Below are 14,294 nucleotides of genomic sequence, written 5' to 3' on the forward strand. Positions count from 1 at the left end.
CTGGCAGTGGGTCTCCAGCAGTTTAATGAAACATACCCAGAAGTCTTTTAGTAGAGAAACCTATGTAACATTGCATAACCCAGTGTTTCTCAAACTACCTCTTCATTGTTCTGACAAAATGTAGTTCTAGAAAACTAGTTTCAGTATCTCGTTGGCCACTGGTATCAGATAGACAGTAAAGAAGAATCTCTATGTCCTTATTTTCTAAGAATTTGTGTTTCTTTTTAATCAGGAATGGATGTTAAATTTTATCACCTGATGTTTAGCATCTACTGAAACTTTATTATTTTTTTACTTTGAATTTTTTCAGCTTTATTGAGATGTGATTAACAAATAAAATTTGTCTAAATTTAAGATATACAATGTGATGTTTTAATATTTATTATAACATGTAACATTATAAATGTATACATTCGTTAATGTAATGATTTAGGTGAATAAAGTTCCTAGTATTGTTACATTTGTAAACTAGATCTTAGTTTTAGAATATATTACTTTGGATTTCCTAGTATTTAAAATATTAGCATCTCTAAGTTTCATCTGAAGTGTTTTTTTCCTTGTGCTATCTTAATAATATTTTGCTGTCCAGATAACTCTGACTTCTTAAAATGAATAGATTTTTTATCATCTGTTTTAATTGCCTACTATTTTCTCCTTAAAGGATATCCTTTGATAAAGCTCTCCTTATTATTTTGTGTAAGGGATCTATCCTTAATATTTTTGTTAACAGCTATTTTTCTCCTCTCATCTGTATCCCTACAGGTAATGAATATTTGCCAGAAAGTTATCTCTTTGGTCAAGACTTTGGAGTTATTTCTATATATTGTGCATAACTTTTGTTTTATACTTCTAAACATCTATGTTTAGAGCTCACTAATACTGTATTCTTGGGTCTTTGTCTTTTGATCTTGCTTACTATTATCTACTCTTTGTTTAGTTCTTTGGTTTTTAACATTTTTCCTGGTTCACTCAATTTTCCTTGCCCATTTCTTAAAAGGTAAATTTATGCACCAAATAATCTAAAAATCTAATATTTAAAAAAGAAAGGAAGAGGCCCTTGCTGTACTCTTCTCAACTTGTTTCTTACTCCCTGGAGGAATCCCCTCCAGTTTTAATTGTTCAGGTCTTACTTTTGATATATAACTTCATATTTCAAAATAAATTCTTGATTTTTCACTTTGGATAAGTTATCTATGAATTCAGACAGTGAAGGATAAAGTTTAGGAAACACAGAATAAGTATTACATAAAGTCAAGGTAATATACACATAGGCAGAATAAGCCTAAATTTTCTAAGAACATTAAATTTTACTCCTAATGTTATTCCTTTAATTAGTGTGATGAAAATATGCAAGATTTCTATTAACATGCAAATGCATCATTAGGGTGATCCAGAAATGATTTTGTTTTTTTAATCTCTTCACTTCTTTTTTCAGGCAGGTATTGAGCCATGCAGAATCCTAAAGAAGTAAGGAGAAAATAGGTTCAGAACATGTGAATCTGTCCAGGGCTTGATAAAGATGGGAGGATGGGAAATTAAACATAGGAAGGGAGCCATCTTTCTTTTCTTTTTTGTTTTTTTAGGCATGTACATTGCCTTTTTTTTCTAAATGAAAATTTCTTTTTTTATTTTATTTCATTTTATTTTTTTTTCACAAATAGTTTATTGTCAAATTAGTTTCCACATAACACCCAGTGCTCATCCCCACAAGTGCCCGCCTCCATGCCCATCTCCCCTCCCCCCCCCCCACATCCATCAGTCCTCAGTTTTTGTCAGCATTCAAGAGTCTCTCATGGTTTGCCTCTCTCCCTTTCCCCCACCATTTCCCCCCTTCTTCTCCCCCTTGTTCCTCAGTCAAGTTCCTCCTAATCCTCCTATACGTGCAAACATATGATATTTGTCCTTCTCTGCCTGACTTATTTCGCTCAGCATAACACCCTCAAGGTCCATCCATGTTGCTACACATGGTCAGATTTCATTGTTTCTGATTGCCATGTAGTATTCCATGGTATGGATAAACCACATCTTCTTGATCCATTCGTCTGTTGATGGACACTTAGGCTCTTTCCATGTTTTAGCTATTGTGGAGAGTTCTGCTATGAACATTGGGGTGCATGTGGGAGCCATCTTTCTTTAGCAGGCTAAAGTAACTTTTGCCTGAGTTAAATGTAAGCCAGAGGCCCAAATCATGCTGCTTCCTTATGTGTCAAACTAAAATGATACATAAATTGGTCCTCTTCTTTCTCTTTTTTTGCCATATTTTAAGCCTTACTTTGGATGCTGCAGATCTATAAGAATAACAGTGTGCTACTGTTGAGCATCAGTCTTTTCTACCCATTCTGTTAAAATAGATTAGAAGGCTTTAATGACTTAATTTTAATGAATCGATATTCAAATGGTTGAATTCCTCTTCCTTTCCTGCTTGCTTCTAGTTTAAGCTGGCAAGACCACAAAGTTAGCAAAATTCTGCCTCGTTATGTATTCCAAAGACAACATTTAAATTTATTCTTTGCCATAATGAGGCTTAAACTGGAAGGATTGAGAAAGAATGCTGGCTAAAGAGTCCTGATAGCTGGGTTAGTTAATCAAATATCCTGGTTAATTTTAATTGAAAAACTTTGCCAGTTTACTGTTGTAAAATAAGGTAGCTTCACATCAAACTATGTCTCCATAATTGTGATCTGTGAAATAAAAACATTATTTAATAAAGAGTGGATTTGAACTTTTGTTTTGTCTTTGTTTTTGTTTTACTTTCAAAAGCTACCTCGACAGGATCAGAGTCAAGGAATATTTTCATAATGGACACTTCATCCAAAGAAAATACACAGTTATTCTGCAAAAGTTCAATGCGACCTGTTGGGCGACCTTCCTTAACGACAGAATATTCTTCCTCAAAGGAGAAACAACAATGCTGTGGTGAACTGAAGGTAACAAACAATCAAACAGTAAACAACCAAACAACCCTATGTCGTGAACTAAAGAGTAAAAAGGAATTAGGTGGGTGGAGGAAAGGGGGGTGGATAATTTAGTGGAGTTCATGTTTTTTACTCTCCATCTAGATGTTTGCTACACAATTTTATAATTCATGTTTCAATACAATCACATATTTTCCATATGTAGTTAGAAGCAAGGATCTTTTTTCCTTTTTAAAAAGTATTCTTTCATGCAATTTATTAAAACCACACTTTCCCAGGCAGTGAAAGCAATCTCTCCCTACCATGCAGGTTGTTACTATATATTACTTTCAGGCCCCATTTGAATGCCCCTCCTACACTGAAACAAGAGAGAGAAGAAACTAATGTTTATTCAATTTCTACCATGTACCAGATATTATCCTAAGTATCATTACAACATTTAATCTTTGCAATGTCCATATTATTCCCATTTTGTAAATGAAAATTTTGAACTTTCCTTGCTGCACAGTAAGGGGTGGCATTGCTTTTTAAAAGTGCTCAGTGTGACTCCCAAGTTTCTATTCTTTGTACCAAACATTCACTCAGCAAATATATGTGTGTGTTTTCGTACAAATACTCACCTATGGATACTCCATCACAGACTCAAATCTGGCAAAGTACCTTAGCCGGCTATTAAAAAGTGTGAATTTAACTTGAATATAAACTCAATCACAAGGATAGTAGTCATACTTCTTTTGGTCTATTATGTTCCCTGCTGGTGCCTGGCACCACTGTAAAACAGACAGTCATGAGTAGTAGCCTTGATAAGATGTTAAGTGTTTCATTTTATATTCTTGTTTTATTTTCTTACCTACGAATGGCTCCTTCCACTCTTTGCTTCACCATAAAATGAATCTTCTTTTCAAAGTGAAGACTCCTTTAAGTGTCCTTGGGAGGGGGAGGGGAAAGAAGGGAAGAAACAGAATTCAATATACATTCTGAAGGAAATCTGTTTCGGAATTTGTACTTTTAGGAATCTACATGAGCTTGAGGCTGAAGAAAGCCTGTACCTTTCCTTGAGAGAAATTGTCAGTGATATTAAGCTTGTTAGGTTGTTCTTGGTTTGCATTTTTGTCTATTTGTTTAGTAAGTTAACACTTGTGTGTCAAGCTGGAGTCAGACTGTGTGACTTGTTGTATTTTCCAGGTATTTTTGGGTGCCTTGTCTTTCGTTTACTTTGCCAAAGCATTGGCAGAAGGCTATCTGAAGAGCACCATCACTCAGATAGAGAGAAGGTTTGATATACCCTCTTCACTGGTGGGAGTTATTGATGGTAGTTTTGAAATTGGTAGGTATTGCAGATACCTGGCTTTACTTTTAAGTACAAAGTCTTCTAGGCATGACTAAATGACATCCTCACTGCTTTCTGTTGTTGCTAGGATCAGACTCTCTCTGTAAATTCATGTTTAGACAGAATTTGCTAGGGTCTGTTACAGTGGAGGCAATTAGTTCTCTCCAAGCAACTAACGATGCGTTTCCTGCCCCAGGTGTTCACTGTTATATGACTCATACAATTCAGAGTTTCCAATCAGAGCCAAAAGCTTTCCTAGAGGAGAGGTGAGATGATACTGGGATTTTGAGTTAAAAATATTTGGAAAGTGTCTTTATAGAAGAGTTATATATCCTGAGAGCCCTGTGATTCAAAACTGGGAAGAATTCACATGGGTTCTACAAAACTTTATTGTAATGATTTAAAAACTGTAACCATAAAAGAAGTTTTCTGCCCAGTGTGCTAGGAAGAAGAGAAAGAAATCCTATTAATGAGAACAGTAGAGCAAAGCAGGCAAGAAAACTTCTTCTCGGATGTCTTTGGTAGCAGTTGACTAGAGACTTCCTCTTGGCACTTGAAAAGACCAGGTGATTTCAGTCACTGTGTTAGAAGTACTTTAAAATTTATAATCACGCTTAGAGATTCCTGAATTGATAAGCTACAAGGCTATAATTCTTTGTTGAAATAAAGAAACAATTGGGGTCCTTACTACCATGGGTCTCAAATATATACTATATGAAGTAAACTCTCTAATGGCTCTAGGTTCAGCTCATGTGAACTTAAAGAAATGTGAAGAAATATTTTTCAACTCTTCAACAATGACTGTTTTAGTTCATACTATATATTTCTGTTCGTACCCTGAATACCACAGAAATAATTAAAAGAATGAATAGTGACCTTTTACCTTCAGAGTTTTCTTACCAATTCCATCTTTCATCATCTTACCAAACAATGGGATTGCTTAGCTCAGTACTAATCATATGTTAATGTACATGTGAATAACTGGGCAACCTGGTGAGAATGCACATATTGATTCTGTAGGAAGAGGAATAAGACTCTGCCTTTCTAACAGGCTCCCATATCACATAAAGCTGTTATTCAGTGGGCCATATTTTGTGTAGCAAGTTTCTGAAACATCTGATCATATCACACTCTTGAGTAAATTCCTTAGATAGGCCTGGATAGTTGATGTAGAACTTGTTGCCTGTCCTGTCTATAACCCTAAACTGAATGAAGGGCCATGGAGAGTCAAGATAAGGGTGACACACTTAATCACAGGGAAAAATGAGTATCAAAAGGCAATTAGTACCAACTGAAAGAATAAATGACACTTACAGAAAGAACAAATGAGCAGATAGAAAATTATATATCAAGTGGTACTTATTGCTTACTCTAGATTATAGTATAAAAACATTTTGGAGCTGAAAGGACTTAGAATATGGTCCAAACTTGAGTCCCCAGGTGCTGATACAACTTGAGAGAGTCTATATTTGATACAGAGTCCTCCTGTTTCCCAGAAGTGACAAAGGACCCTGAGAATAAATTGATATTAATTCTTGACTATTCTAATAGAAGCCGTTTATTGAAGTAGATACAGTAAAACTCCTTGAAATCCTCTCACTTCCATTGCAAACCTTTGGTCCAAACATCACTAGGTTTGCTCTAGTTATTTGCAATCCACAGTTTTTCAGAAAAGTGGCTTTTCCTGACCATAATCTTACTTTATTCCTTTTGCCTCTCTCCACATTCCTTCCTTCCAGGATTCTGGACACACTCTCCCCTTTGTCTCAAGGTCCCGTTTCTTCTTATTTGCATAACAATCTCATTTATCCTTTGGCATCAATTGGCATTATTATCTAATGTCCACACACCAGATACTCATTTTTTCCCAAGTATTTTTTCAAACCAAAGACTTTCTCCAACAACAGAAAATAAAATGTTTTCTAGATTATCACCTCCTAATATATCCAGATACTCTTCCTTTCAAATGTTTTCCCATGTGTTCTTATAAATATTTAAAAGTTTTGCTTTTCATATTTTAGTATTTAATCAAATTCATGTGGATGTTATAAAAACTTTGTTTCTTAGAGTAGTTTGGGGTTCAGATCAAAATTAAGTGGTAGGTACTGAGATTTTTCATATATCCCCTACTCCTATGTTTCTTAGAGTAGTTTGGGGTTTAGATCAAAATTAAGTGGTAGGTACTGAGATTTTTCAGATATCCCCTACTCCTACCTATATAAAGCCTCCTCCACGATCAACATCCCCCTCCAGAATGGTACACTGATTACAACTGATGGACCTATGATAACATTATTATCATTCAGAGGCCATACTTCATATTAAGGTTCACTTTTAGTGTTGTGTAATCTATGGGATTGAAATATATATATATAACATATATGTATAAAATGGTACATATCCATACAAACTACTTTCACTGCCCTAAAAATCCACATGTTCTACCTATTCTTCCATCATTTTCCCCTCCCCTCTGGCAACCACTGTCTCCATAGTTTTGCCTTTTCCAGAATTTCATATAGTTGGAGTCATACAGTGTGTAGCCATTTCAAATTGGCTTCTTTCACTTAGTAATATGCATTTGGGGTTCCACCATGTCTTTTCATAGCTGGATAGCTCATTTCTTTTTAGTGCCAGATAATAATCCATTTTCTGGATAGGCCTTAGTTTATTTGTCCATTCATCTACTGAAGGACATGTTGATTGTTCCAAAGCATTAGCAATTATGAATAAAGATGCTGTAAACATCCCTGGGCAGGTTTTTGTGTGGACATGTTTTCAGCTCCTTTGGGTAAATACCAAGAAGTATAATTGCTGGATCATATGGAGAAAATTATTTTTAGTTTTGTGAGAAACTGCCAAATTGTTTTCCAAAGCTTCTGTACCATTTTTCATTCCCACCAGCAATGAACAAAAATTTCTTTTGCTCCATGCCCCCCCCAGCATTTAATACTTTGGATTTTGGCCATTCTAATAAGTGCATAGTGGTATCTCATTTGCATTTCAATTTACAGTTCACTTATGTCATATGATGTTCACTATCTTTTCATGTGTTTATTTGCTATCTGTAAATCTTTTTTGGTGAGCTATCTGTTAAGTTATTTGGCCCATTTCTTAATTTCACTGTCTGTACTCTTATTATTGAGTTTTAAGTGTTCTTTTTATATTTTTGATGACAGTCCTTTATCTGATATGACTTTTGTAAATATTACCTGTCAGTCTGTGGCTTGACCTTTTATTCTCTTTCCATTATCTGTAACAGAGCAGAAACTTTTAATTTTAATGAAGTCCACCTTATTCATTTTTTGTCACAGATTATGTTTTTGGTGTTGTATCTGAAAAGTCATCACTAAACCTAAGGCCATCTAGGTTTTCTCCTAAATTATCTTCTAGAAGTTATAAAACTTCTAGAAAACTGTAAAGTTTTGCATTTTACGTTTAGGACTGTGATATATTTAGACTTTATTTTTGAGCAAGGATTATCCTTGCTCTATCTTATTACATTTGCTCCTTTGTTAAAGATCAGTTAACTATATTCATGTAGGTCTGTTTCTGGTCTGTGTATTCTGTTCCATTAATCTATTTGTCTATCTATTCACCACTGTTACACTGTCTTGTTTAATGTGGCTTTGTAGTATTATAGTAGAGTAGTATAGTAGAGTACTATAGTAGTATAGTAGAGTTTTCTGAATAGACAATCATATTGTCTGAGATTGCAATCAGTTGTATATTATTCCTTCCAGTTCTAAGTCTGTTATTTCTTGTTGTTTGCCTTATTACATTGGCCTCAGTACTACTTTAAATAGAAGCAGTGACAATGGGCATTCTTTTCTCTTATGTGGCCTTAATGAAAATGCTTTTATAATTTCACCATTAAGTAATATGTGTGCTGTATAATATGGTAGATATACTTTATTCTTTAAAAAATGTTCATGAGAGAGAGAGAGAGTGATAATGAGGGAAAGAGGGAGGGAGAGAGACAGAGACAGAGAAAAAGAGAGAGAGAGAGAGAGAGAGAGAGAATCCCAAGCAGGCACCATGCTGTCAGTGCAGAGCCCAACAGGGGGCTCAGTCTCACAAACCATGAGATCATGACCTGAACCGAAATCAAGAGATGCTTAAGCAACTTAGCCAGCCAGGTGCCCCCTTGTAGATATACTTTAAAAGTTAATATGCTCAAATATTTTTCTTATCATAAATGAGTGGTTAATTATGTTGTATGCTTTTACTACATCTGTTAGGATAACCATGGAATTTTTCTCCTTCTATAATTTAATACATGATTAAATTAACACATTTTTTCTTATCTTATTTGGTAGTACCCTTGCACTTCTGGAACAAATTGCATTTGGTCTTTACTTTCATTGTCTTTGTCTAGTTTTGGTTTCAAGGGTATATAAGTGTTATGAGTTGGATGGCTTTCTTTTCTGTTATCTAAGCACTGTGTGTGTGTGTGTGTGTGGAAGAAAGGGGGGCGGTGAGAATCTGTTCCTTAAAAGCTTGGCAAAACAATTTTAAAACATTCTGAATCTGTTGTCTTTTTCAGAAGCTAGTGATAGTATATGTGAAAGAATTTTGATATCCAATTTAAGTTTTTAGAGATTACTTATCGCCATTTATTTTCTCTGTGTATCTTCTGAGAACTCAGAGGAATACTAAATAAAGAAAGCAAAACTTCTATAGATGTCACAGATACTAAAATGATTTTATGTAGTCTTTGGCACACTGACTAATGTAATACAGAAACAGTTTGTAAACCCGAGTCCTTTTTTGTGAAGTATTGGTGGTGTGGGAGTTGGGGAGAGTAGGCAATGTTGGTTGCAGGGATACAATACCTATAACTGAAGGTCACCTTTCATTTTACTTTGGTTTACTTACTGTGCCACATTAACAAAAGTATAGACATAATTATCAATGTTATGATACAAAATTTCTTCTACCAAATGCTTAAATATCAAATGAGAAATCTCATACTCAATGTTTTGGTTTTACCCTGTGAAAATTAAAAGAAGTTTAATTCTGGAGCCATAAAATCTAGAGCCCCTGTGCAGGTTAATTTTCTCACTGTCATTATTGTCCTCAAGGCTATAAAAACTGCTGCTCTTTTTGCACTTGACTAAAACTGACAATGTGAACAAACAGTAGTAAATTAGATGATTGCTTACAGATGTAAGCAAACATACTCTTGCTAGAAAATTGGAACCATAGAAGAGAGCTTCAAAGCAACACTACCCATCAGGCATCACAATCAATTGGTGGGGAATTGCTAAGTTCTTACTCTGTCTAGCACTGAACATTTTAAAGACTATTCCAAATGCAAAGAACTGAAAGTTTAAAGCCTTTTGAAATCTAAGTTTCTAAGCAGTGTTTATCAGATTATGTTCCAGGAACCATCTTCATCAGCACATTTTTAAAATTTATAAAAATATTTTACTTATTTCTGAGAGAAAGAGAGAAAGACAGCGTGAGCAAGGGAGAGTCAGAGGGAGGGGAAGACACAGAATCTGAAACAGGCTCCAGGCTCTAGGCTCTGAGCTGTCAGCACAGAGCCCGAAGTGGGGCTTGAACCCACTAACTGTGAGATCATGACCTGAGCCAAAGTTGGACGCTTAACCAACTGAGCCATCCAGGCGCCCCTCCATCAGCACATTTGAGCTGGTTTTAAAAATGCAGATTTCTTGGACTACCCCTAGATCCATAGAATCAGAAACTGCTAGAAACTCACAAGATACTACATTTTTAAGGTTTCTGTTTCCTTCACCATCTCCTTCTTATATTTTTGGGTATAGCAAAATATGAGGACATTTTCCTTAAAGCATGTTTAATTACTCATCACCATCATCAACTAAAAGTAATTTATCATATGCTTCTCTAGAGATATTGTCTACAAGCATAGTTTCTACTTTCAAAAAATCCTTTTTTGTATTAATATGAATTTCATAATTTGCTTTCATAAAGTAAGGTGCAGTTGTGTTTGTTGTACTTTTTCTAGAAAGGCTATCTGCTGAAGAAAGAATAGGTAGTGAATGTTTTATTAGCAAATGGGAAACTGATAAAAGTTTTAATAGCAAATACAAATGAATGAAAAACCGGTAATCAGGTTCACTTCCAAATCACTAAGGAAAACTTAAGAGAACACCTAAAGGAACTTTCTACAATTTGATTTACTGATAAAACACTTTAAAAGGACAAATAATTAGGGTGGATGACAATGAAGAAGTAGTTGTGTTGGTAATTAAAGTATTTTGATAAATGAATGAGATAATTGAAGTAATGAGCATGAAGCCAATTTCAACAGTCAACTCAGATTAAAGAGAAGAAAAATAGGATGGGAAAGACTGTGGGGAGAGAGTTTAGTTAAAACAAATGTTTGCCAGAACCGCTATAGACATTAATTCATTTAATATGCCGATGACTTTTTCTAATTTATCTAACTGATGTACATTTTATTCTTTACCTGAAGGGAATCTCTTAGTTATAACATTTGTTAGCTACTTTGGAGCCAAACTTCACAGGCCAAAAATAATCGGAACAGGGTGCCTAATCATGGGAGTTGGAACACTGCTCATTGCAATGCCTCAGTTCTTCATGCAGCAGTAAGTCTAAAGCACTTATTGTTTTCTTGATTTAACCAACTGTATTCCTCCCTTTTTATAATTACACTTAATTATTCAAATTTAAGAAAATGACATATGGCTTAAAGCATGATAATTTATATACTTTTTTGTTATGTCGTCTGGGCAACATTTCAGAATACTTACAACTTTGTGTATAATTTAATAATCTGTAAAAAATTTATATACAACTATGTATCGATGTCAGCAAAAACTAAAGGGAAATTTCACTAATATATCTTCATTCAAATATTTATCTGTGGAGACAAAATAAGTAAAAAATGTATATATTGTGGTAGATGTCAAATGGATAATGAATGAATGCTTCTAAAAATATGGTGGATCACTTGACTGTCAGTTATTGACTAAGGATAGTTTATCAATTCAAATAGCTGTTCAGTATCCAAATACTATCTCATAGAGCTTTTTCAGTAGAAGCAGGTTGTCTGTATCCTTTACCCCTGAAGTCTACCTCTGGTACTTTTGCTAGTAAGTTTGTTAGTATTTGCATACAACTTTAGTAGTTCCAGAGATTTTCCATCATTATTATATCATTTCACCATTACCTATGAAGAGCATAGTTTGTAGAAGAGCATAGTTTGTCTTTTTTATTTTAGAGCTAATGATCATGACGTAGAGAGACAACTTTTTCAAGGTTAGGTGTCCTGTAATTATAGAAATGGACAGTCCCTGGTACCTCTGGAATTATTAAAGAAAGAAAATTGTATTTATCATGATTTTAATGCTAAATGTTTTCTTGCATAGCTAAGAATTGACAGTTATCCTCATTAAGTGGTTCTTAAATTATTTTGGTCAAAAAAACTTATTTTGGTCAGAGAACCATATGATAAAAGTAACAAAAACTCTGAACTTCTTCCCTTAAATACTAACATAAATACAAAATTATTCTTACTTTGAGAATGTAAATTGAATATTCAACCCATAATTGTTACTCATGGCTGACCAGGATATTATCTGGCTTTGTATCTGCATTGTTCATCATAGAACAGGTCATAGAAAGGTCAATGTCTGCAGAGTTCCTATACAGATTCATTTCCCAGTTTTGAGAGTTGTTCTTCTAAGTTCACGCCCCTTCCTGCCTATTAAAATTCTATTCTTCAGATACTAAAAAAAAAAAATGTTCTTTTTCTTTTTTTTTTTAATGTTTTATTTATTTTTGAGAGAGAGAGACACAGCGTGAGCAGGGGAGGGTCAGAGAGAGGGAGATGCAGAATCTGAAATAGGCTCCAGGCTCTGAGCTAGCTGTCAGCACAGAGCCTGACTCAGGGCTTGAACCCATGAATCGTGTGATCATGACCTGAGCCAAAGTCAGACACTTAACTGACTGACCCACCCAGGTGCCCCTGTTCTTACTTTTTTTTGGGCTCCATGGACCTAGCAAGGTATAGATTATCCAAAACTGATATAAGGTGACCCATCTATCAGTCTGTATATTTTAAAAACTCAACACATCTTTTTCTTACATGATTGTTATTGCTAATATTACAAATATTACTCTGATTACTAGTCTTTAGTCACATGGTACCTGAACAAAAAGAGAATGACGATGATGTTAAGAAAAAGATGCTATTGTGTTGTCCTTTTATCAGGTACCTCTTTTTGGAGGGTGCAGTGGAGCAGAGGAATTGGCTCATGACAGATAATTTGAGAGGGAGCATGGCTGCAGAACTGAAGATAGAATTATCACATTGCTACCATTCAGCATTGGCTTTTCAGTCTAGCTGCCATTGTAACCTTACATCAGAGGAAAGAATGGAATTAGAAATAACTTAGAGCCAGAACAAAAAACCCTAGAAAAAGTACCATCCAGATAAATAGTTCAAAAATCCCCTTTTATCAGGGGAGAGGAAGATGGCAGCAAAATAGGCAGACCCTAGGCTCACCTCATCCCATGAACACAGATAGATAACTGTCAAATCATCCTAAATACCCCAGAAACCAACTTGAAGACTGACAGAACAAACTCCACAGAGAGGCCACATGGAAGAAGGTAGGAAGTGCAGAGATGTGGTATAGGAGAGAAATGAATCACAGGTGCTGCAGAAGGGAGGTAGTTGTGGTCACAGAGAAGGCAAGAGAGAGAAGAACACACAGGGGAATGTACAAGGAGAAAGTTTCTCCAAAGCCATTGGCGTGGAAAAAAAGAGAGGCTGAACCTCATAAGTTCTTGCAACTAGTAGGGCATACAGTTTGGAGTTTAAAGGTCAGTAGGCCTGGCTAACAGAGTCCAGAGGGCACTGTGCTGCTCCTGGAAAGAAGGCAGGCAAACAAGTCAGGGGCATACAGCATGGAAACAGCGATCTGAAGAGCACCTGGAGCACACAGGGGTGAAATTTTTCTCTCTTCTTGTTTAGCTTGGAGCACATTCCTGAGAGATCCCTTAGAGACCACATTCACAGAGATGCCTCTCAGAACAAAGGAGCTGGCTGGTTCCATTGCCCTTCCCCACTGTCCCTCAGCATAAACACAGAACCATCTGCTAGAAGCAACACAGCACCAACACTGGCTTCCTAACTTGCTTATACCAAGCGCCACACCCCTGTGCTCTGGCAGGACTGCTCTACTCCATCAAGCTTGCTCAGTCCCAGTGCAGCAGGCTCCACCCTCAGAAGACCAGCATAAAACCCTGCCCACACCATGTCTCCCTACCAGAGTTCTCCAGGGCCTCAGTTCTGACAGAAGCAGTATCAAGTCTCATTTCATGACTAAACCACAGCACACCTAGGTAAAACTCACCACATTCAGGCTAGGGAGTAAACACTGCCTGCAGCAGGTAACAAGAGCCCCTGAGGATGACAACTGGCCTGAAGGATAGATCAGCTACAACAAAACAGCAAAACACATGCAGCACATGCCTGAGACACCCGCTTAAGCACTAGGCCCTGAACACTTCATAACCTCTTCATAAAATCATTACTTTCAGGCACAGGAGACATAATTGGCTTTTCTAACACAGAGAAGAAGACACAGACTTAGGCAAAATGCAAAGATAGAGGAATTTATCCCAAATGGAAGCACAAGATAAGGCCACAGCCAGAGATCTAAGTGAAGCAGTTATAATATACCTGATAGAGAATGAGAATAGAAGAAATCAGTGAGATTCTTACCACAGAGATAACAGTGTTAAAAAAAGAATCAGAAATGAAGAGTGCAATAAACAAGGCTTGATGAAATAATCAGCATCTGGAAGAAGCAGAGGAATGAATTAGTAACCTAGAAGACAAAACAATGGAAAATAATGAAGCTGAACAAAAGAGAGATAGAATTATGGAACATGAGAATATACATAGGAATTCAGTAATTCCATCAAATGTAAAAGCATTCATAGTGTAGGAGTCCTAGAAGAAGAGAGAAAAAAGGGTGCAGAAAAATTTTTTGAGGAAAATAATAGCTGAAATCTAGGGAAGGAAACAG

At 35.8% G+C, this 14,294-nt stretch overlaps 1 protein-coding gene across 2 annotated transcripts in view; it reads left to right on the plus strand.

Moving 5' to 3' along the window:
- Positions 1–2,798: 2,798 nt before the first annotated feature.
- Positions 2,799–14,294, plus strand: part of SLCO1C1 (solute carrier organic anion transporter family member 1C1) — a 49,133-nt gene continuing 37,637 nt past the window's right edge. For both annotated transcript variants that reach the window (XM_077771162.1, XM_077771163.1), the window contains exons 1-3: positions 2,799–2,927; positions 4,101–4,242; positions 10,709–10,841. In XM_077771162.1, coding sequence (XP_077627288.1) covers positions 2,799–2,927; positions 4,101–4,242; positions 10,709–10,841 — 404 coding nt within the window. The remainder of the gene's footprint in view (positions 2,928–4,100; positions 4,243–10,708; positions 10,842–14,294) is intronic.

This window comes from Crocuta crocuta, unplaced genomic scaffold, assembly GCF_008692635.1.
Source record: "Crocuta crocuta isolate KB4526 unplaced genomic scaffold, BGI_CrCroc_1.0 scaffold276, whole genome shotgun sequence".
Classification (NCBI taxonomy): domain Eukaryota; kingdom Metazoa; phylum Chordata; class Mammalia; order Carnivora; family Hyaenidae; genus Crocuta; species Crocuta crocuta.